The 24,870-nt window shown below is 36.7% G+C and overlaps 2 protein-coding genes across 4 annotated transcripts in view; both read right to left on the bottom strand.

The window, feature by feature from the left end:
• Window positions 1–12,772, bottom strand: part of LOC112143208 (carboxypeptidase Q) — a 19,294-nt gene extending 6,522 nt beyond the window's left edge. The window contains exons 1-9 of one of the 3 annotated variants that reach the window (XM_024267009.2): window positions 12,712–12,769; window positions 12,409–12,610; window positions 12,070–12,193; window positions 11,638–11,847; window positions 11,414–11,530; window positions 11,125–11,332; window positions 10,834–11,041; window positions 1,265–1,376; window positions 281–372 (exon numbers count right to left, since the gene is read on the bottom strand). In XM_024267009.2, coding sequence (XP_024122777.1) covers window positions 281–372; window positions 1,265–1,376; window positions 10,834–11,041; window positions 11,125–11,332; window positions 11,414–11,530; window positions 11,638–11,847; window positions 12,070–12,193 — 1,071 coding nt within the window. In that variant the 5' untranslated portion in view covers window positions 12,409–12,610; window positions 12,712–12,769. Of the gene's footprint in view, window positions 1–280; window positions 373–1,264; window positions 1,377–10,833; window positions 11,042–11,124; window positions 11,333–11,413; window positions 11,531–11,637; window positions 11,848–12,069; window positions 12,194–12,408 lie in introns of all 3 variants that reach the window. The other 2 variants (XM_024267010.2, XM_024267011.2) reach the window with 2 other exon arrangements.
• A 1,078-nt stretch (window positions 12,773–13,850) lies between these two features.
• Window positions 13,851–24,870, bottom strand: LOC112143254 (syndecan-2). The gene is made up of 5 exons (XM_024267093.2): window positions 24,700–24,870; window positions 19,509–19,638; window positions 18,937–19,133; window positions 18,474–18,702; window positions 13,851–16,384 (listed from the first exon to the last, which is right to left on the bottom strand). The coding sequence occupies exons 1-5, from the start codon at window positions 24,757–24,759 to the stop codon at window positions 16,221–16,223; spliced, it is 780 nt and encodes a 259-aa protein (XP_024122861.1). The 5' UTR covers window positions 24,760–24,870; the 3' UTR covers window positions 13,851–16,220.

Raw genomic sequence — 24,870 nt, 5'->3', positions numbered from 1 at the left:
TTTTAGCAAAAATAATATGGTCCTTGCCATCAGTACCTGATGCTGCGGGCCATAAAAAAAAAGGAAACTGTAGACTCGAGTTTTTGCATGGATCCATTTCACAGAGAAAACTCTGGGAAGCAGCCAAGATCTCTCTGGTCTGCTGAAAACACATTTCCACACTCCTACACTTTGTTCTCGCAAAGCGCTAAACCCTTCCTGCTTCTTATTAACAGGAACAATATTTCCCTCATCCATTTTACCATGGTGTTTTCTATTAAGAGAGAGCCTGTAACCGTACCTTGTGCAGACTGAAGTACTGCTGTGCTCCGACCCCACCCTGCTCCTCAGCCGTCCACAGAACTGTTCTTAAAGTTCTTCTTGGACGCAAGCCTGCAATCAGCGGACGACATAAGTGAGCACCAAACAATGCAAATAAAAATATATCAAGAAAACAGTCAGATGAAAATAATGTTTATTATAATAATTAGCTATAATTACAGCTATTTATTTGCTTAAAAAAATAATAGCTGTGAAAAACAATTTTCATCAGTGGATTTTTTTAAGTGCTTCTGTTTGCGAAGTTAGATCTCTTCACTTTAAACTTCTGCGTAAATTAAAATAATAATACTTTAAATAGTGAAAGTTTATACCTTAAATGTATATAAGACACGATGAAAACATTTGCTTCTTAAATAAACAGAGAGTCATGCAGGTTTCTCTACAAAAACAAATGTTTTTCTTTTCTCCCAAGATCTCCAAAATCTGCTTGTTTGGTGGAAAAAGAGATGGAAAGCGATGAGTATGAACAGTCACAGTGATCTGGCAGATAAACTCTTCATATACAGAAGCTCAGGCTCCATCTGCCTCGATAAAGTGGATAGAAGATAAACAGCAACAAAGCATAAAACCAAAAGACTGCTTTCACTTAAAAACATTCATAATTGTTGGATTTTGGATCAGTGATTTGAGCAAATTATATTCTTTTTTTATAACGTATTATGACTTAAAGCATTTCCTTTATTTAAACAACTGAATCTCAGGAGTCTCCCACAATCCAGATAGCATCGATTCCAAAACAAGGTCAAAACAACCTAAAACAAGCCACAACAATCTGTGCCGGAGTGATTCCTCCGAGGTTATCCATGAGCGGAGATGGAGCGTGACGTCAGCATCTCTGAACAAACTGTCTCCACAAAAATGTGTGGGTTTTTTTCAGTCAAGCATTTGAGGACGGCAGAAAACGGAAAAGTTTGTTCACATTTCAACAGTTTGTTTCCGTCACCTAGGTTTTTGATTAGGGACAGGGCCTCCCAGGAAATCATGGCTCCGCCTCCGTCATCCATGGCGCCTTGGCCCACGTCCCAGCTGTCCAAATGTCCGCTCAGAAGGACGACCTGGGGGAACCAAAAAAAAGGGGGGAAAAACTGTAAATTTATATTAAAAGGATAAAGAGGCATGCTGGGATCATTTAAGAAGGTAACAGATATGTCCTTTTTATGTGTTATTCTAACCCACACAGGCACTTAATGCAAACAAAACACATTTAAACTCATTGTTCCGGTTAGATAAGAGTTTCACCAGAAAAAAAAGAACAATCCCTGAAAAACAAAACTAAAAAAACAGTAACGTAGGGAGAAAAACAGAGTTCTGAATGTTGTGTTCTTCTAGGTATTTGGTAGAGGGGGGGGTTCCTGTCAATGGGACCATCCCGACTGCCTTCCCCAGGGAAACAAACCTTTACTAACCTAAAATTTCCTCAAAACAAGATAGAAGCCAGACTTTTTTCTTTTCTTTTCCCTCTCCTGTGAAAGTGTTTTTCTTCTTATGCAACACTAAAGCCTAACTACACATTTTGGTGGCATGGCTCTGCAGCAGACAAAGCCAGTTTCTACGCTGGTTCACCACTTTCACCCAGACTTAAATGTTTCAGTTACCCTGGAATTATGTACAGATGTTAATCTTTGTCTCACCAGGAATTTAAATGGGTTTTTCCAACGTCTCATTTGGCGGCACCAAAGCTGTTATTAAGCGAAAGCTGCAGTTTGTCGAAATTTTTTAATTTATGACCTGCTAAGGAACATTTTATCAGCCTTATCTGGACCCTGTGTTCAGCGCTGTGATGCAAATTGTGGGACGGCCCGGTAAAGTCGGCTAAAAGCAGAAAAATTCCCAGTCTCTGAATGAAAGTTTGCTCCAGCAGACAGTCTGTGCGTTTTATGGGATAAAGGGCAACCAATAAAGATCAAATTCTTTTTGTCTTCCATTTTTCATTATTTGGTTCCTTTCATTAGACAATCATTCTCAGAAATCCCTGCAGGCTGCAGTCCAGACACTTGAAAGTAAATACTACTACTACTATTATCTATTGATACACAATAATATCATTATTTGATTTCCAACTTAAAGCAGAAACATTTAAGGTTTCTAAAACTTTCATAAAAAGGAAAAACCTCTTTCTGATCCCCCTTTTACCTATTTTAAAACGTCCCTAGTGGTCTTTTGATTATGATTATTTTAACTGCTACAATAAGAGTGTGAGCACTTGTTCTTAATTTATTTGTTTAATTCTTATTTTGGATTTTTATGCACTTTATTTAGTATATTTCTGAGAGGCAGAACCTTTGTTAGATCATGTTGGCAAAGAAAACTTTTGTTGTAATGCCAGTTGTCGAGTTCTATATGGCAAAAGAGATCAAGCAAAGAAGATGGAAAGTTAAGACACATATGACCATAAGACTGAGAAGAAAAGACATTTTAACAGTTATGAGGCTTTATGAAGAAGTTTTGTTACTTTTTAATGCAGCCAACGAGGTACACGTTTTCATTTTTTGTTCATTTAATTCGTTATATCGAAATTTGTATTTAAGTTATTTATTTGTGTGTAAGGTGACTTTGTGGACAAAGAAGAGGAATAAAGTCATCAGTGCAACAAACTGCGGTCCCATTTCTTCACCGGTTTTTTAGCCAAATTTTTTTTTAAAAATGTTGTTTTCTAGGACATAGTTTCTGTAGAGCGGCAGGAGTTCATTAGAACTTCACCTCTAAGTTGTGGCTGGGACTGTTAGCGCTGAGTAACCCCACCACCCTTTCCTCTCCCTGTTGCTGAGAGCTCTCTGTTTACACACTCCACCGCTAGCTCACAGCCGATCCCACCCTCAGTGTAACATTAATGGTGCAAAAAGAATGAGGAGCAATATTGGAGCTATCCAGCAGTACAGTTTTGAGCCAGATGACAATGAAGGAGGAAAACAATTTGCCAATTTGTCTTCAAGTGGTTCCTCCAGAATCTAGCGGGCCAGAAGCCTGTGACTATTTTCTACATCACAAATACGCTCTCTTTCAAACTGCAGATTCACAGCAATTTGGATAAAAAATACTCAGATATACAATTTAAGCTTAATTTTCTTGATATGTCCTTCAACATCAGAAAAAAATTTTAAGAACATGTTAAAAATACCATTTTAATTGGAGTGTTATACAAAAGTTGTAGATATGCAGTTGTAGTACAGACACATATGAACTCAAAAGTCATCACACTTTCTAAACCTGATTCCTCGTCTACATCATTTAGTCACAAGTGAGTTCACAGTGGAAGATTCAGTTTGTTTCTAATGAGGTAATATGTCATGGGAGCAGCTGAGCTGGTGGTGATGTGCTGGGACTTGCACACACAGCCACATCCAGCCTCTGAAAGAGGGGAAATATCTAGCGAGGGGTAGTTTCTGGAACTAAGATGTCTTGTTGGTGCCTGAGGTCAACAGAAAAAAGTCTGTTTGGTTTGTAGCCGGAGAAACAAAAAAGTGAATTATGTAACTAAAGTTGGCAAGTAAACTGTAAATGTGTAGGAACTATGGCTGAGGCAGCAGAGGTCTACATCTGCTATGACTAGAAAACGTTGGCCTCATCGAAACTCAACAAAGACAAGGAAACATTACTAAAGTCAAGTCTTTGTGAAGCATTTTTCCTATGACAAGAATAGAATTTCGCCCTGAAAACCTGAATTTATCATAACTTTTACAGTCAATTAAATAATCTCTATTGATGTAATGTCTTTTTAAAAACAGGTTAACATGACCATGTCGACATGGCTAAATTCACTGATATTTTTTCATATTCTGCTGTTAACGGTGAACTTTTGTTCAAATGTTTGAGCAGCCATTTAGTGTCACTTTATCAACACAAAGCTGAGACCATCTTTACATTTTCCTTAGATTTTAAATCACATTTTTATGCTTTTGTTTGTTTATTTTAACCCTTTAACTACACAAAATAAAAATGTTTTTCTTTTATCTGCTGCTTTTTGTCTTGGAGAAGTTAGTTGAGCAGGGAGTTAAAGGGTTAATATTACTGAGAGCTTTCTTTTAATATATTAAAAAACATTAAAAACTGATCCAAAAATTCAGATCACCATCAGTATAAAAATATTTAAAATTTTACACTTTCACATTATATGATTCAAATGCATTTCTTTAACTTTAAGTACAATAAAGTATATTTTAAAGTACTTTTTTGCAGTCGATCTACATCCAGTTGGAAAATTCTGAAATGATGACACACAAATGAGCTTTATTTACAAGCAGATTTGATTCTGAGAGAAAAAGAAAAGAAATGAAAGCAATCAAAGGTGATTGATCTTTGTCATTTAGTTTAAAATGAACCTTTTTTTTATTCTAGAGAAGTATTTTAGGAAGCACTATTTGTAATTAACACTGGCTTCCACAGTTATTCTGTCATCAGAATATTTCAAAGTCAAATATTACTATGAAAGTTTGCCAGTGTCATTACAAATGCAAAATTGTAAATAATAATAATAATAATAAAGAGGGTCAAATAGCTCTTTTTCCTCATTATGAAAAGATTTGTTTTCAGTCTGGTTGGTCCAAAGTTCCAAACAATCATTTGAATGTTAAAGTGAATTATCAGGAAAAAATGGGGTAAATTTAGATCATGGTGTTAAAAAAAAAAAAATGGAAAAAAATATGGGGCTTAAAGGCCTCCTGGCAGTTTAGGCAAAGTTTTTAATGCGAAAACAATCACCTGTCGTTGGGTAACTTTGCATATTTTGAATAAAAAACTGCGTAACGCATTAGAAAAACAAATGATGCAAAAATAAACTGAATTTCAGGGATGGGATGAGAACAGAAAGGGAAGGCCTCCAGTTATTCTGAAATGTGGAATGAGGAACTATACCTCATGGAGGGACTTTTTCCATGACAGAATGTGAACATTTATGCTTCTGAGTCACAATTGCTTCACTGGCAGATGATGAGCCTGGAGGTCACGGCTGACGTCACCCACGTCTACCACCACCAACAAGCAAACACTAACGCAGCAACAGCAACAGTTCTATTTTTAATCTACATTTGACTATTAAATTAACTTTCTAGAATAACAGTCTCAAAACAGAGAATTTAAAAGCACTAAATTAATTCAGAGACTTTGGGTTTGGTGACCTTAATAGTTAGATATTAACGATTTAACCAAACTCACTTCTGTTTTTATTTTTAATGTTGCACAGACAAATTAATAGGTAATCTACTGGGAAATTCCCATCACAAACATGTAACACACTTCCTTAACAACGAGAGAGAGTGGTGTGCAGCAGACCATCAGCAGTTGGAACCATTTTAGGAGTTTGCCTTGATAAAAAGTTTTTTCAGCGACGATTACGTTTCTGTAAATAGTTCCTCCTGTATCTGCCGTTATTCCTGCCTGGAACGTCGTCTACGTGAACCTACCGTGCTCCCTAACCCTTTAACACCGGAGCTCCAGTGTTTCTGTTCTTTGATTTACTGTAACTTTTCAAGTGTTAACACGATCAATGTAATTCCAGTAGATTCTGAAGGAGAAAAGCGGCGGGAACGCCGCTTTTCTCCTTCAGAATCTACTGGAATTATATTGATCGTGTTAACAATTCGTGTTAACGCTTGAAAAGTTACAGTGTGTGAAAAATCTTAGGTGCTAAAGGGTTAAACTGATTTTTAATCATTTTCTGAAAGTCTGGTAAAACGCAATGGTTTCGTCCTGCGGCTCCAGAATCACATGCGACTCTTTTATCCCTCCATAGCGGCTCTACGGACAAAGAAAAATAAAACAATGTATATTTTATTAAAGTAAGAGTTACTAAATTAGCATGTTTAATTTAGATTACTTTAGGTTAGGGCTGCCATTATTGTAGCTTTTTGGACTATTTTGACATTTACAAAGATTTTTTTAGTCCATTTTGGACTTCAGCTAATATTTCAGCTACATGCTAGCTGTTTTAGCTAATTTAGTTTTTTTTTGCTTGTTTTTTTTTAGGCTATTTAGGAGTTTAGCTAATATTTCAGCCACATTTTGGCAAACTTTTTTTCATTTTTTTTAGGCTAATTTGGTATTTAACAAATATTTTAGCAGGCTATTAGCTTAAGCGTTTTTAGATATCAACCTTAGCATTTTCAGTTATCAACTTTAGCATTTTTAAGTATCAATTTCAGCATTTTCAGCCATCATCTTCGTGCATTTTATTAATGTTTGTATGTACTCTAACTGATTGCTTTACCTCTGTATTTTAGTGTATTTTTATGGTCGTTTCCTTTTTATTGTTGATAATGTTTTAGGTTAACATTTTAAACATCTGTCCAGGGACTACAGATGAAAAACAGCCTCTATGTTAATTCAGGCACATTGCATCTATGCTTTTAATGTGTACTGTCCCTGAGAAATAACCCAATTAAGGAAAGGTAAAGCCTCTTCAGCTATCAGCACTAGCATCTCCAGTAACCAACTTTAGCTTACAGCATTCACTCTAGCATTATCACAGGTAATGCTATATATCTAGTTTCAAGTTGGTTTAAATTTACATCCAGTATGCTCATGACCCGATTAGTCGACTAATCGGAAAAAATAATCGTTGATTAGTCGACTATTAAAATAATCGTTTGTGGCAGCACTAGTCAAATTTATAAAATAAAGTACAGGTATGTCAAGATTTTTAGATCCCTGTTGACCTTAAGAGACCTTCAGATTTCAAATACTAAACACATTTTTTTTTTTAAAAAGTCTGATCTTTTATGGGTTTAAAGGACATTTTATTTTATGCTGCATAACAATGGTTAGTAGCTGTCCAGCGCTACACTGGAATGAGCCTGTTTGGCACAGGGTGTCTTTTATTTTGAAAGGAAATTATGCCAAAAAAAGACATATAATTCATATTTACTATTAAAAAAAATAGTAATGAATGCAATGCCGTAATGCATTTTCTTAAAGTGTAAACTAAGACTTTGTGGCTCTTTCTAAGACTTGATAAGTAAAAAAAAAGGCCCAAATGGCTCTTAAATTGCTGTTAAAAGTTCCAGACCCCTGGTTTAGTCAACCGACCGCTCTCTGGCAAAGAGATCTGATCGTCACGAAGAGCAGGTAAAAGATTCTGAACATTTAAACTCCGTGTTGTCAAATAAATCTTAAAAAAAAAAAAAAAAGTTGCACTGAAATGAAAGATTTTCCGTGTGACGTCCCCATAACTCACTTTGCAGTTTAAGATTTATATTCATTAACATTCAGGGTTCTCACATCGCAGAGCACACGTCTACAAAACCGAGCAGAAACCGCAGCAGACACTGAGCTGCACTTTTTTTTCATGCCCACCAGAGCTGCTGCCGATTTTCAGACAAGAATAACGTTCCTGCGCAAGTCCACAGACGTCTGACTGTGCCACTCAGGAAAAAAAGAAAAAAAAAGGGGGTTAACGGTTAGAAGTCAAGACCAAAAGAGTCATAATTGCTTCTTCAACTTCTTGAAAAAAAGAAGTGTCCTAACTTATACATCCGTCTATATTTAAGGTAACTTCTGCTTTTCTGGAATAAAAGCAGTTCAAGCAAGTAATTTGTGGTCACTTTAACAGTGTCAGCATCTCTTTGCCCAGAAAAACGTCCTCAGCCTGTTGCTGAGAAAAGACCTTTTTATTCACCAGTTCACTGTGTAGCACATTTCTGCTTTTTCCAAAAATAAAATGTCACTTTTAAATGTTATTAACCGTTCATTCTACTTTACTTCGCTGACATTATAACACCTCTTTTGCCTCCCATTGAGATTGAAAGCAATTTTCAGTCATGAGATCCACAGACATTATCTTTTGTCATCCAGTCTCTGTGCGCCTCCTCTTGCTCCCGCAGGAGCAGAAGGAGTGGCTGAGAAAAAAGGAGGTTTGAGTCTCTTTGCCTAAGCTCTTCCACTGGGATCCAAAGACTAACCAGCACAACTTAACAGATGGAAAAGCTTTATTTTAATTGCTTAAAGTTGCATTATTGCTAAAACCTAAAATTGCACCTTTTTTCTTTCAGTTCATCAATTTCTACCTGCATGCTTTGTCAATCTTTCCTCAAATATGTAGAAAGGACCTGTTTTTAAAAAGACCAATAGTTTTAACCTCATTCATTCTATAATGAGGCTACATATATTTACTATTTTAGAACACTAAAATAGAAATGGTAGGTGGGCCTGACACTATTCAACCCTGAGCGCTGTATCAACTTTACTGAGTGTTTCATCATCTGCTAGGCCATTCATTTTTTTCATTCTGGGAGGTGTCTGGCTTTAAATGTTGTCAGATCCAGACAAGATAACGAAAACCACAGAGATGAAAATCACCCAAATACAAACCAATGGCAGCGAAACTTACAGATCCTCAGTCATTGCATAAAACCCCAGAGATGACAGAGTAATCCAAGATTACAGCTAACTAATTCTGTTTGAAAAAGCAGTATTTTTGTCATTTCTTTTCTTGACAGAATTAAGTGACAGATTCTATGTGTAGACATAAATATCACTGAAGCTCTGTTGGCTGTTTAAAAATGCTAGAATAGTTGTACTAGTGCTAAAATTGGGTTTATGGGACCCAAAACGTATTATTTTCATGGTTTTATTTTTTATTTTTGAAAAGGGTGATGGAAACATTAAACTGAAACAAGAAAAACTAACCAGTTCCAGCCGTTGTGAAGCACAAAATCCAGTGTAAGCTCGTTTTTTTAAAACACAGTTTCACTCTCCAGTCAGCTTCAGACGTTACATGACTGAAAGCTACCCATCTAATTATCTAAATCTGATTATGATACATAGAGTTTTGGAACAAATGGAAAAACATAAAGCATTTGTATAAGTATGTATTACTAAAACTGAACTGTAGTTAAATGGTGGAAAAGACAGTGATGGAAAAGAAGTGTCATAACATAGCAAATACTGCAGGCAGACCTGGAGGTCACTGACACCGGATTACAAAACAAGTACCAGAGTACAGTACTGATGAGGTAAAAAGAGGATAAACATGCAAAGTTTTATTTTGGAATACAAAGTCATAATTTTTTACCAGTAAGTCATAATGTGATAATTATGTGTCATTTGAGAGCTGACATGATTTTAGAGAGATTAATATGATTTCAAAGGTAAATGTTTTTGCTAGAAAGAGTGGAAAGTTTCTATCAGCATCATGACATGTGTATTTCTTGCTTATTTAATTTTATCAAAGGGCCAGAACATTAGAAACTCAAGACATTTTAATTAAAAAACAATTGAATACAGCATCAGAAATCCAAATCCTCGGAACAAAAGAGAACAGCTACTATAAGAAAAATGCTGTTACAAAAACTTGGTCTAACCGAAACCACAGCTCGGCAAACACTGAAGGGAAAGAAAACTTGTGTTGTCTGTATAATGAGTAAAGATTTACAACCTTACTGGGTAGTTGAGAATGACTGCGATGCTGGCATGACGCTGTACAACAGGGACATTGTTAAATATACCGACTAGATGTTATTTCACAACCAAACAACAGAACAAGACTGGAAGAAAGAAAAAAGAGAAAGACGGCACGCTTTTCTGCACTACCCAAACATTAAAGAATCGCGGATTTCTACATGTTTCATTATTTAAGTCGATTTGAAAATAAGTATTTATGCTGTGTGATTATGTTTTGATAGTTTTCAGTGTAAAAATCTTCACGTAAATGCATAAGAAATTACAATTACGGGTAAATCTTTTTTCAACAATATATACACAAAAGGGTAACAATACTTAATTAAAAGATTAGAAAAACAAAAAGACATCACCTTCACTTTATCATTTAAAGACCCACCCTGATTAAAATAGTGTTTTTAACATGTTCTTGTGGCATTTTTCTGATGATGGAAATTTTGAAGCTAAAAAATTACAATTTTTGAGTATTTATTTATTCAAACTGTTGTGAATCAAGAACAGACGAAGAAAAGCAGTTAGAAAACTATTGTATTTGTAACGTAGAATTAGAAAATACCGGTGCACCGGACGAGCCACAAGCTCCCAGGAACGGGGAAGGGAACGGGGGCGGGCTTACTCCACGCCAACTGATCCGCTCACAACTCTCGGGTGAATTTCTAATGAAGTGCTGCTGCTCTGCAGAAACTATGTCCTGAAAAATGATGTTTTATTTTATTTTGGCAAAAGAGGCCATAATAATAGTTAAACGTTTTTACAATAGGTTAAAATATGATTGGAGTGGGACTAAACAAAATCAAGGGCTTTGAAATGTATGAAATTTCTACTGACTGGTTTGTTTATGATGTAAGAAAATACATTTTGTTTTGTTTCCTGTGAAGACTAAATTAATTGCAATAGCAACAGAGAGGCAGACAAAACAGCTGTGCTAATCTCTGGGGTCAGAAAAATGTCAGCACATCAGACTTTTGTTGGTTAGAAACAATCAGTATAAATAAAAAAACAAAACAATCTAAAAAAAAGTCTGAAACTAAAAATGATTTTGTGTCAGAACATTCTTCCCAGAATAACACATTAAAGACACGGTCAGCATTCATGTATGGGAGATTAGCCTGCAAGTGTTACCTGCTCAGGGTGCTGCCAGCCTTTAATTTCAGCCACCGTGTTGAAAGAATCAGCATCTGGTAACGTCTTGGCTTCCATGTAGAGTCGAACCACAATCTGCTGACCCCTCTGGGCTATGCGCCACATCAGCTCAGCATCCTCCACTGTAATGCAGGCAGTAGGGATGCGCTTCACTCCATCTTGGTAGTCCTGCCAACCTGTGTGAGGACTACACAGAGAGAAAAAACAAGAATATGGAAATCTCACATGTGTCAAACGATAAAAAACTGATCCATCTACAGACAGAGATACCTGTTAATAGAGAATGGAGTAATGGATCGAATGAGTGTGGCTACAGCTCCCAGTTTGGCTGCCTCAGACGCACCAAAAGCACGGTAAGCCACAGTCTCTCCATAGCTGACAAACGGCTGGTTGAAAACTACAATTCTTCCTGCAGCTTCACTGGCTCTTTGCTTCAGTTCCTCAAATGACTGAACCACCAGCACCTCTGCTTTGATACCTAAAGAGGTTCAAGTGGGTTTATGGACAGTATGAGGACAGTATGTGGAAGACTTTAGGATTAATAAGACATTGTGAATACCCTCAGGTGGAGTTCCTATACTGCTGCCCAGCCCCAGTATGGCCAGGCTCTTTGTCCGGGGAAGAATCATCTGTGCGCTCTCCTTCCCTCTTACCCAGTGTGGGATTTTCACTGGTTCTAAACAGGAAAAACACACAAGAGGTCTAGACAAAGCAGACACCACTGGTGTTTATAAAATACTCCCTTTTAGATTATCACTCTCTGCAAACCTCAAGACCTCTCACCTAGATGTACATCCAAGCCATCCTTCGCCATGGCACTGTACATGTATTTAATAGCCATATTCAGATTGTCTGAGCCACTGACACGGTTCCCTATCGTGTCAGTGAAGTCAGCCAGTCGGGTGTAAGAGCGATTCCGGGCCGCACCGAACACAGCCAGGTCTATGATCCGTTTGGCCACGTCAGTATATCCTGCAACCTCTGCTGTGATGCCTGAGCAGAAAAAGACAGAAACAAATATCAGGGTTGAGCAAAACTTTTATGAGAAGTCTGTTTTTACTGCAGATGAGATATAGGAATTGGAATGTGTGAAATGTTAAAGTAAAGTAAGCAATAAATAATGCTGAACAGTGTCTGTGGGATTCTAATCAAACACATTATTTAAAAAAATATATATTTTAGATTTTGACTTGCAAAAAAAAGAGAGTGGTTTACCTCTTTTTACAGTTTTATTAGATGATGCTGCAGATATTTCTCTGACAGATGGAGGGAAGTGAAGATGGCTTTCACATAAACTCCACATGAGGAATAAGAAGAGCAACCTCCAAACCCCGGCCATCTACAGACGGAAATGCCGTGGAGATTATTTCCTTGAACCTAGGTTTTTCAAAAGTTTAATTCCTGTCCTGCAACTGCTGTATCTAACCATGGGCTTAAAAGACAGCTAAAACAGTGGATATCAATGCAGTATAGTTATTACAGTTTATTTGTAGTGATAAATAATCTAAAATAGAATTGAACACCTTATTTTGACATGACATTATCCATTTTTACCTTTGCTTTTGATTTATCTGCAGCCAAATGCTTCAAAAGTCCTTCAGCATTCAAAAGTAGATCACCTTCTACGATTTACTGTTCCTGAGAAACCGAAATATATCGACTAGCAACAGGAGCGTTAGTCCTCCAAATGACAGATAAATAAATGGAGTCAAAACGCCGGAATGGTGTTATTAGCCAAAATGTTGCTTTCTGAGACCTGTATTTAGAGAATTACACAAGACGTTAAAGTCACGTTAGTTTCTCCATTAAGGTTAGTTCCAAAATACTTTTTAAAAAAAGCTTTAGACAGAATCTCACATCGTTTGAGCAGCGGAGTTTACGACTTCTGTTTCCGTGTTTTGTTTTGTTTTTAACACTAAACCGGAACTTCCGGTATTATTTTTCACAATAAAGTGATCTTAAACATGTAAGTTTGTTTAAACGATCTTAAATAATCTTAAATGAAAAGTAAAAGTACCAACATAAATTTGAGTAAATTAAAATTTTTGTTAAATAGCATTTTTAAGTCCTAAAAACGAAAAATATCTAAACCATCACAAATTGTTTTATTATTATTATTATTATTGAGGTTCTGTTAAAAAAATATTTGGAGCTTAAAACAAGTTAACAACCAACCAGACTATCATTTTGATAACATTTAAAAGAGAAGAGGATTTTTCACAAGATCATTTTTACCTTCAGTTAATGATAGTACAGCAATTGTTGTAGACCTACGTGTTTCCTCCATGTTTTAAGTCACCATCTTTTAACATTTAAAATAAAATTAAATATTCAATGTGTATAAATAAATCTTCTAAAATAATCTTCTGATCCTACCTTTTATTTAAAAAATATATATATTTTTTTCTCAACCTTTTAGAAGCCATATATTTGTCCAAATACAGGAAATGCAATGTATTCATACTGGAAAACACACATCACCACTCACCCAAGTCTTAATTTATTTCTTTTACATTTGCTTCTCTTTTTAATTTTTCTGAATGTCATATCACATATTTATTTTTAAATGTACATACACTGTTTTTGCACTAAACATTGTTTGTGTCTTCACATTTGCTGGTCTTCTCTTCATTGTCGTGGTACTTTAATTTTTTTTTTGTAAACGTGTTAACAACGCTGGGAAGAAATGTTTTGCTTCAGTCCCCATGCAAGCCTTCAGCACAAAAGCTACAAGTACATTCTACCCACAGCTGATGTTCCCCTTTTCACAATCACTAACCACTAAAGACATATTCTAAAGTGCTAAGTAGTTCCAGAACAATGCACACCAAACGACAAACACACAGATCATGCTCAAGATGGATAAAGACTGACAGAAAGCTGAGATGTGGTTCCAAAAGTAGATCAGATATCAGGGGGAAACAAAGAGACAGATGTTTGAACACAATTCAGAAAACATGGAGTCATTTGATCAAAAAAAAACAGCAACACTCAGATTGACATGAAAGTCAGATTCTTTATTCAGTAGCAAACCTCAAAAGATTTCCCACTAACATGCATCTTTCCAAGAAGTGTCCAAATCTGAGTCCCATTGTAAGGTCATGCTCGCCTTTGTGTGGCAAGTCAGTGCAGACTGACCTGCACTTCTTTCACTCTCAACTCTGACAAGGACAAAGTTTAATTTCATAAAACAAGGAATGGTAAGTTACTTCTGATCATAAATTCAGTCATAAAAGGGGGCCTTTATGTTGTCTTATAATAAAATAGAATATAACAATCGCTTGTAAAATGTAGAAAAAACATGAATAAAGGATGATATATTACCAGAAAAGGCAGCAGGATGCAAAGATACATTTCTGTACAACACTGCACTATACCAGTTTTAAATCTAGTGTGTGTAAGGATAACATATATTTGTATAAATTATTGCAAAAAAAAAAAAAGTCTGGTAAAGTTACTGTGTCTCATTGCAGTTGAATTGCAAACAAGTGCTAACCATTTGTCTTCACCTTTGTGGGTTTATGGAGAACTTATACAAGTTTCCTCAAACTCAGTGTTGCAGTAAAGTTGAGTCCAGAACCAGCAGATGTGATCTTTTACAGCTCAAAGCCAAAAGCATGGCACCAACAGAATAATGGCACAGGCAAAAGTAAAGAAAACACTGTGAGGCACTGAAGATTCAAATGTTCATTAAATATCTACAGTGAGTCATAGTAAGATGGTGACCACATCTTTGGTCTGAGCACAGCCAATGGGTAATTTAGCACTTTTATTCTGAAATCAATGCTGGATGAAGTATTACTTTCACAGAGACAAAGTATCAATAATACTGCAAAAAAAAGAATGCCATTTCAAACTCAATGTAAATATCTTCCAAGAAAAAAACATAAATAATTATTGAAGAAAATTGATTTGAAATAAGTAAAAAATATGTAATTAAAACTATTTTGGTGACAATACCTCAATAAAAAAAAAAATAGTCACCTTCTGTAGTGCAGTCTCATAACACTACAGAAGGTGGGAAATTCCAACTTCCAGACAAGAAAACACCTGTCTGTGTGTATTTCTGCAATAAAGAGAAAAAAACCACTTGGAAAAAGCATTGGGTTTTTCGGTTTCTCCCTTCGCATACTTTTGACTGCTTGTCTGAAAATCCGATAATACATCCTTAAAAAAACCTGCTCTTTAGTAGGCAAGCTGATAAAATTGAGTGATCCTACTGAAGCCAAAGGTTAAATGTATTGAAAACCGACTGGACTTCTAACTCTGACCCCGCTCTGTAAACCTAAAACACCGTCAGCGTCCCTTTGACTTCAAACCCACTTCTACAGCCGCATGCGACGGACAATCAGAAAGGAATGTGCTCCATCTGCCAATCAGAAAAAGCAGTGGTCACTTCTTTGGGTTCTGAATTATAGTCATTAGGATCAGCTTAACCTGCCCAGCATGCCTGCAGAGCTCTGTCAGCAAATGAAATAATCCTGAAAATGCTACAAATGTTCCAAAGATTTAAGCCTGAGAGACTTGAGCCGTAGCAACTGAAAAAAAAAAATCAATACAACAGAAATCTCTTTAAAGCTGTCTCACAGAAAGATCATCTCTACACATTTAAACATCTTTAAAAAGTTACAAAAATTACTGACAAAAGACAAATCAAATACAATTATATTTGGTCAGTTGAATAAGCAACACATATCTGAGAAATAGCTTGTACCTGCAGAGTAGCAGCCATACTTAACTGCATTTGAAAAGACACACTCATTATTTATAGGACACTTGGAACAAAAATATCCATTTGAGCAAAGAAGCATGTAGGAAATGAAACGTAACAAGTAATAACACGCAGTGACCTCAAAGGAATAAAGGTAGCAGAGAACCCTCTGTTATTGGAGTCCCAAATAAAGTACCATTTCAGTTAAAAGCTTTCAAACCCTCCTCCACAGCTGGTTCTGCCGTGGAGCCTTAAAATAGGGGACAATAAACTTCAGTGTGGTCCAACTTACAGAGGTACAGTGGGTCTGACAGCACAGTGTTATCAGACGTTTAAAGTTAACAACTTTCCAGAGTAGAAATGAACAAATCCACCGTGTTACCAAGAAAAATCTCATAACAGCACTTTATGAATTAACAGTTATGCCCAAGTCCTTCCCTGGTAAAGAAAAGACAAATAAGCCTTTGTAGAAATGTGACTTATTGTGACCCTTACTGCACAAAAGCTAATTATCATGTAGGGCAAAGGAAGGAAGCAGGAATGCTAAAGACACAACTGTTTGGAGAACTTGAGAAAAGCAAAGGTGTTTGACTTCAATCTTCATAAAGGGAATCACTTCAGCTGCTCCTCTATTACTGTCGCTGTATATTACTGTTCAAGCATAGAACTCTTTGGTAGGCGCTTTGTGATAGCCAGTGGCGGAGAGCTTAGTGTCTCCCAGGTCGTAGCTTCCTTCATCTTTCTTCTTCATGCGATAAGCCAGGAGGAGGAGGAGGAAGACGGCGCAGAGGAATCCAACCACACCGCATGCTATCACAGCTGAGGAGAGAAGAAGGAAATATTCAGTATGTGACTCACACTAGGAAAAGTCCTAAATACCTCACCTACTTTGTTTTTTATTACTATAGTAGTGAAGTGTTTGCAAGGTATGGTTTGTAAAACCTGTTTAAACAAGTCTTACTGAAGCTTGCATTGTGTCAATTTAATGTGTGTTAAATCCCAGAAATCACATTGTTTGCCTTTTAAAGAATAAACAAACTACCAACAGAGGTCAACAGATGGAGCAATTATTAGAAAATGTAAGAAATACAAGATCCCTGACAGTCTCCCTCCACCTGGAGCTCCGTGTAAGATGCAATGATTTTGAGATGATGAAACTGCCCAGAACTACATGGGGGAACTGGTCAATGTCTTCAAGAGAGGTGGGACCACATGTTGCTATAGTAGCACACTACATGAGTTCAAATCCTACAGTTATCCAAAGGTCCCTTGCTTAATCCAGCACATGTCCAGGTCAGTCTCCAGAGACTGGAGGCCCGTGGGCCATTTGCGGCCCCCAAGTCGATATTTTGTGACCCCTGCCTTAATATGAAAGTTCAATGTCTACTAAGCAAAATATTCTTCTTTAGTGATAGCTTTTTAGTTGCTTTGTGATGTTTCAGTTGCTTTATGCTTTAAACTTTGCATTTGCTACTGTCGTTGGATCTGGTTGTCAGAAAAGTCCTTAGCAACAGTTGCTAGTGTCGTTAGCTCCTGTCGTTTCACAGGACATATAGAAGATATTGCTTAGTAGTACATATACATGAAGAAATGTTCAATAAACTTTTCAGTAGACATAGACAATGGATAGAAAACATATTTTTTGCACCAACCCCATAAAGCCCAGCCTCAGCCAGACTCCGCCTTCAGTGGGCTCAAGGTAAATGGAGTTTGAGAACCCTGATCTAGATGGTCCAGAGGAGGATTGGGAGAATGTCATGTGGTCAGATGAACCAAAATGAAGCTCTGGTCTAAACAGCACTTGCTATGTTTAGAGGGAGAAGAATCCTTGTTGCATCCAAAGAACACCAAACCTACTGTAAAGCATGGGGGTGGAAACATCAGGGTTTGATGCTTCCTTTTAGCAAAGTGGATAGGATGGCTAATCCATATTTTAGAAAGGATAAATTTATACATTTTTGTCAAAAATCTCCTTCCATCAGTGAGAGCATTGAGAATGCAACAAGTCTGAGTTTTCCACCATGACAATCATCCTAAACACATCACACAGACAACCAAGGAGCAACTATGTAAAAAGCTTTAGAAGGTTCTGGAGTGCTCCAGCCAGTCTCTAGACCTAAGTCCAAAAGATAATCCTTGAAGGGAGTTGAAAGTCTGATTTTCACCAACATCACAACTCTTGAGGAGATCTACATGGAAGACTGGACCAAAATAGCAGCTATAGTACAAACCCAATGAAGATCTACAGGAAACCTTTCGTCTCCGTCTCTGAAACCAGGGTTATATTACAAAGCACTGAGGTGACTTATGTTTTACTTATTCTCTGCACCATTATACAAATAATTTATTTTAAACAAATCAAACAGTGATTTCCTGGATTCTTTCTTACTCCTTTTCAATAGGACAACACACAGGCTATGTCCACCCCCCCCCCCCCACTCACTAAATAGTGCACTAGTGCTGTCTGAATCTACTAATTTTAAAATCGAGTGAACTAGAAATTTCCCAAAAGTCTTTGTGGAAAAACTAGCGTGCATCGATGCTCACTAGATTAGCGAATATAGACCACGATGCATTGCGGTCGACAAATTTTGAACAAAAAAACGTGTTTAAATGTAATTTTTGAATAATCATCCACATTTTTATCATCAGAACCAGTGAAGTCAAACAGACGTCGTGAAATGTTCAGAATGATTTGATTTTGACTTTGTGATATGGGTGATGTTAAATTCAGTGTTTAAAAAAACAAAAGAACAGTAGTGAGCATCGTGTCCAAATTGCCTTTAAAATCCAGGGCACTATGGAGTCCCCCATTATATAGTTTCTTAGTAGTTAGGGTGGGAATTCAGACATAGCCTCAGATAAATATGAGAGACCACAGAAGACAATAAAAACTTGTTATCCTTACCTGCCAGGACCTCTGTCCTCTCCCACATGTTCTCAGAAGTTACTTCCATGTTCTTAAATTGACCATTTTCAGCTGAAAGGTCATTTTCAGACGTTGCTGGCAATATTTCATAATCCATGTTGCTGTCATAATTCTCGAATGGCATGAGGTCATCAGCAGACGTTTCACTGGTAGGTGTGTGTCTGGGAGCAGGACTGGTAGGGTCAATTGGAGAGTATGTATCCTGCGTCTGGAATAAAGCATTTTTACACAATTAAACAGTGCGTCTCATAGGACAGAAAAAAAACCTTGGTGGGTTTCAAAACTGACAAAATAACTCAAACCACAAGGTCAAACACTGCATTTTCAATATGTCTGAAAGCTTCAAGAACAGACCGTTTGGAATCTTCTGCACAATCCTCAAAGTTTAATAACGATTAGATTATACGTAGGGTTTAGAACAAAAGCAAATGTGTGTTTATACCATCAATTCCTCAGAGGGCTCAGGGAAAACATTTGTTGTTTGGAGTTCTTCATCCTGGCTGGTTCCTTCTGTGGTTGGGGAGGTGTTGGGGGAGTCTGTCGTCGGCTGGAATGGCAGCATTTCTTTGGAAACTGTGGTTTGTGGAATGTTCAAGATCCTTGTGACGACTTTCTCATTCTCTGAGAAGTTAACAAAACCTGAGAAAAAGGACAAGATCAACATCATAAAAGATAGGACAGACAATTTATTTTCCTTTTAGACTCAGGTTAAAAATAATAAATATTCGAGATTATATTAAGACGCATGCATGACTGTGACATAAAAAATGCTGGTTATTAAAGCCCTCAGGAAAAGCAATCAAGTCAAATGGAACAAATGTTTGGTACAAAGAGGTTAAGTTAAAACAAGAACATTTCCACTAAAGCTTTGTCTTGCATAAAACTGATTTTTACTAATCAGTTTCCTGATAGAGAAAACAAACTTTACACAATTTTCTCAAATCTCTTGAATAAAATAATATTGTTCTAATTATTTCAGAAACAACAAAGGCTGAGATAAAGGCATCATTTTACCATAATCTCCCGATCCAGAGCCTGATCCATCATCTTCACCATCTTCATCATCAACAGGGAGGTCACCTGATGGTTGACCTTCTATGTACAAGTCATCTGTTGTGGAAAATGACTGGCAAAAGACACAGCTCTGAAAGACAGAAATGAAAACAACAAAAATAAGAACAAAAAAAATGGCAATTACAGAGATTTTGGAGTAACTAACAAACACTCAAGTAAAACTTGAAAATAAATGAAAATAAAGCTGTGCAGAGAAAGAAAGAGACATAAATTCACACTTGTAAAATTCCACCCTCTAATTGAGACCATGTGAACGTCTCAGTTCTAGAGTAATGCAATACCTCGCTCAACCAATGATGTAAGCTGCCCAAATATGCCAGAGTGTGTACTGCTGCTGCAGTGACCGGATCAGCAGTGTGTGTTACAAACATGACAATGTGTCCATATTAGACTAGAACTGGATCACTTGGAGATCCATGTAAGTTCTAGAGGAAGAGGAGAAGAGATAAAGTGGTGTTTGGAGACAACAAAGAACAGTTAAATGGAGAAAACCACATTCATCTCAAACTAACCTCACAAGCTCCAGCAAAGTGGAAAACAACCATCAAAGCAAAATCATGACTGACATTCTAAAGAGAGAAGGTGAAGATCACTCATAAGGTGGTGTTAACACAGAGAAAGAGACACACACACACTCGGCTATGAGTGAATATGGCCCATTGAGACTTGAAGTATGTCTGGTATGTATACTATGCTTCCACTAACACAGGTGCTGAGAGAAAGAAGACTGGAGAAAACAGGAGAAGACAAAGAAAAAGAGACCAGCACTGCTGTGTTCAACAAGTGAAAAAAGCTGAAGAGGTGGCTAACATATGACGATTACTATCAATGTTTCCCTTTAGAGAACTAAAAAAGTTCAAAAATGTTACCGGACTGAAGCTCTATGTTAATCGTGAGTTCTCCATTTAAAAATAGAATATGAAATGTGTTTATTTTTGCAGATTTGTTACACAAATGTAGGGAGGATTGACTATTTTGAGATTTGAGCTGTTAGTGGAAACAGTTCATCAAAAGCTAAGCCCTTTTTTCCTCAACTTTTACACACAAAAACATGTTTGGAAATGATAAGAGACAATCTAAACTTCTGCTCGCAATGTGATAAAACAGGTAAAAAAATACAACAAAAATAAACATTTATTTCTAAAGACCCGAGGAAGGCATCATGTCAAGGTTGACAGAAACACAAGAGTCTGTCCTATTTAGTCTTCAGCCTGGAATTGTAAAGCCAGATGCTGTGTTTGTGTCAAAACAAAACTCATGGGCTTAAAATGTCAAAGAGACAAAAACAGTCTCAGCACATGAAATGCTATCAGTGCCTTAAACTCAGAATGTGCAGAGATGGCCGCCATGAGTTTAAACTCACAGATCCTGCAGGAAGAGTCGGTCTTCCTTAAGTTTCTAACTTAACTTGCAGAACAAGACAGATTAGATTTGCTTATAAAAGACAAAACAGTAAGACTGTAACAGATACAAACAACATACAACATTGTGTTTAGCTTTAACACAAAATCCTTGCTGCACAAACAGGATTTAGACTTAGAGACAAAAGGACCAAACATTATGTAAAAAATCTCTAATCTATTTTTTTTGTACTCAGCTTAAAATAATATATCATCACGACATGGTAGCATGACTATAATAGAAGGGTTAAAACATGCAATTACTTCAAACTAATGACCCCATTGTTCTCAAAAAGAAACCTGACTTTACTTTGTCTCAGTGTGCTTCACATTACGTTGTTCTACTGGAAATAAAAGCACAATAAATAAATAAAAGTCTTAAAAATGTACCATGTGTGCTTCATGTACATAAGGTGGGTAAAGTACCAAAAAGATGAGCTCAAGTAAAAAAAAAAAACTATTGCTTGAAAAAAAAAATCATATCCCTTTAGAATAAAAAAACATAATTTATATTAATTTGAGGATTATTTTTATTATTATTTATTATCAATACAAGTACAATTCCTAAATGGAGAACTTTTTTCCCAAAAGTTTCTTAAGTAAATGTAAGTTGTTACTAACAACTACAGGTGTTTGAAGTTTACCCCCTTAGAGGTAAAGATCTCAAGTCGGTGGAGTCAGCATCAGATGTGAAGTCAGTCTTACTTAAAAACTCTTGACATTTCTGCCCCGTACTAACTACAGAGGTCAACGAGAAAGGTCCATTTTACATTAGCAGTCACTCTTAGCATCATCCAGCAGCAAGATTACTATCACTGACTCCTCTCATCGCTGCACTGATTCCCACAGACAATAAAGTCAAAATTGGTAATGTTTATTAAACTGAGCTAAGTTCTCTCACAGTATAATTATATTTAAAAAACAAAAAAAATCCCAGTTTAAATAAGAAATTAAACTGCATCACAAACATTCTAGGATGAAAAAAAAAGTTAGTTTCTTCTGTCCACGTCGCAGCGCTTCTTAGCTCACAACAAATGTTACAAAACCTAGCCAAAAACCACAGCCAAAACTTAGCTGGCACTAAAAGGCAGCTGGTGCACAGACATCATAAACCAGCAATCCTGCAGGGAAGTTTACATTCAGCTCATGTCCTGAGCCTTGTTTTTACCCCATAAGCTGTACTTAAGCCCAAATTGAGGCAAAAGTCGTGATTATCTCACCGAAAAGTCCAGAGAGCAGGTCTCCAGTCCAGAACACATCAATACTCACAAATGCACCAAAGTTAACGTAAGCAAATGATTTTAGATGGGAAGAATTGTTAACCAATCCAGCAATGATTGTTGAATTCTGTTAATAAATTCCAAAAGAGAACCTAGATTCATGTCGATGAACACAATCATCAATTGTATAAGGTTAAAATGACTTTTTAAAAAGTGTGGCGCAAGAACAAGTTTCTGTGAGTGTGATTGAGAGCATTTCAGGCCACAGAGTTTACTGGAAGATGTGACGCAAAGCTTGCAAACATCTGGAAAACGTATGCAATATAAACACACATACACACCGTCTTGTATTACAGTGTGGTATGCGGGTGCTTGGTCACAGAGAAGATGGCTCGCTCGGAACAGCTGGTTCATATTGTTCCAACTCTTGACAGAAACGTTAAAAAAAAGATGCTTTGGGAATGAATAACATTTAATCTAGGAATCAACTATTGGCATTCTTATCAGCTGACCAACAAAAATGTCTTTAAGGAGCAAAAGTGAGGTTGAGCAACACCCATAAGCACCAAAAGGGCCACTCATTATCACTGAGATAACTGTACCATCAGTACACAATGATGTTTGGACAAAGGCTGAAATTTACTAAACTTTTGACCCTTTCACGTCAAAATGCATTTTTGTTGCTTAACAGCTGCAGAGATGCGTCTGAACGCAACAGAAGCCCAGCTTATCTGTAATACACGGGATCCCAAATCTGCTTTGGTCTGACACGTGGATAATGTTAAGAAGTCCTGCACAGAGATAATGGTCCTTTTAAACTGCTGACCCAAAGTGAAAAAGTCTAACACAACATTTGTGTCTCATTGGAAAAACAGTATCCTGAAAGAAATCTAACAAAGTGTAAGGGAAAAAAAAAAAAAAAGCATCCGCTGGCATGGTGACAAGCTTAGTTCTGCGGGCTCAGATGGAAATAGTTCACATATTTCCCTCATGTGCAAAGTGAGATTGGAGGTCTAATGCACCACTAACAAAGTCAGAGAGGAATTGTGGAAACACAAATGTGTGGTCCTCCATTTAAATTCGTAACAAAGTCATGACTAACACCGATAACTTAGTAAACACAACTTAAGACAGGCCAAACTGTTTACCAGCTCCTCATTGCAGGAAATGTCAGCCTTGATTTATAGTATGCCAACATGCAGGGAAAGACCAGAGCTCTTTTCTTTGACTGTATGACTTCAGCAAAGTGTCTGAGGATATTAAAAAATATATTTTTGAAAAGTGTCACTCTCCTCTTGCTGCTTTGTTTGGTTAGAGGGAAAACTGCATGTACCCCATGGAGTGTACATGCTTGCCTGGACTGGCCCTGTGGGACTCGGGTGAGTCATAGATCCGGCAAATGACAACAACCAGCCCACATACTGTCAGGACCCGAGCGTCTGTTTCAACATACATCTTTTAAGGCGTGAGCAACCGCACCAGCAATTGTACAGCCGTATTCAAACAAGGCTGGTTTCAGCATAAGATGATTTAAGTTTGGACCAAGATTTTTTTTTTTTTTTAACATTAATCAAATTATTTTAAACCTTCAAGGCTGTTAAATATAAGCATTTTTTGTCTTGCCTTAAATCTGAAAGCATGTCAGTTTGGGTTACTAAACTAGATATGAATTATACAGATAAAAAAATGTAATTACCAACAGCACCACCCTGTAAGATTGCATCTATATTTTACAGGAAACACATCATAAATCTACAATAATCTTTTGTACAATGCTGCTGAAGAACACCAGCCCTCTTCTGGGGTTTTTACAGAGAATAAATCAAGCGAGCAGGATATTGTTTTTCACCTTGATGACAACAGACAGGGCAGTGCTCCAGGCTGTCATTTCCAGGTGTTTTCCTGCATTACCATGGACGCAGGCAAGGTGAGACTTTATCTAGTTTTAATAAAGTCCATATGAAACCTGTCGGTCCATTCTCTTGGCTTTTGATTTTTCATTGATCAAATTATATTAGGCCCAAATGGAGGACAAAGCAGGCTGGATATGGAGGCTTTGGTTTAAATGTCAAGGCTGTGAAGCTAGAAAATAACCAGACTTCCGAACATGACACCAACTGGAGCCTACAGATTGAACCTCATACTCACAAAAAGGAACAAACTTCCTTTAACATAAAGAAAGACTCCTATTTACCTGAAGCTAATATTTATTCGTGCTTTATTTAAGCTAATTTATTTATGCTATGTTTAAATAACAAATTCTCTAAATAGTAATGTAAAGTTGGGTAAAAAAAAAAAAAAAAAAACGATTTAATTTGGCAGTTTGTCATTTTTAATGGGAAATAGAGTGAAAAACCAACATTAGCTAAACAAAAACGTTTTAGACGTTTTTCCTCTCTTGTAACGAATTTGAAAGGCTTCAAATAAAACTTATTTTAAGAGTACCAGAAATAAAAGAAAATTCGAGTAATTCTAATAATATAAATATAAAAGAAATCCAACAGTACTTACTTTGGTACTAAAAAATCCCATCGAAAGCCCGACGAGAAACAGCAACCACAGATTTCTCATCTTAACGACCAAAAAAAGTAAAAAGCGGGGAAAAAAGAAGAGCGATAGAGTCAAAAAGTCGAGTGTAAATATAAATAACTAATAAAAAACCGTCCAAGTAGACAAATAAAA

The sequence above is a fragment of the Oryzias melastigma genome, linkage group LG16 (assembly GCF_002922805.2).
Source record: "Oryzias melastigma strain HK-1 linkage group LG16, ASM292280v2, whole genome shotgun sequence".
Lineage (NCBI taxonomy): Eukaryota > Metazoa > Chordata > Actinopteri > Beloniformes > Adrianichthyidae > Oryzias > Oryzias melastigma.
The sequence above is the reverse complement of the archived record's forward strand: the minus strand, read 5'-3'. Positions and strand labels throughout refer to the sequence as shown.

Excerpts from the sequence above, each read along its gene's own strand:
- LOC112143254 (XM_024267093.2), bottom strand. The coding sequence starts at position 24,759 with ATGAGAAATCTGTGGTTGCTGTTTCTCGTCGGGCTTTCGATGGGATTT. Across the intron at positions 19,639-24,699 it reads TGGGATTTTTTAGTACCAAA|AGCTGTGTCTTTTGCCAGTC; the intron begins GTAAGTACTGTT and ends TCTGTCTTTCAG. Across the intron at positions 16,385-18,473 it reads GAGGACAGAGGTCCTGGCAG|CTGTGATAGCATGCGGTGTG; the intron begins GTAAGGATAACA and ends TTCTCTCCTCAG.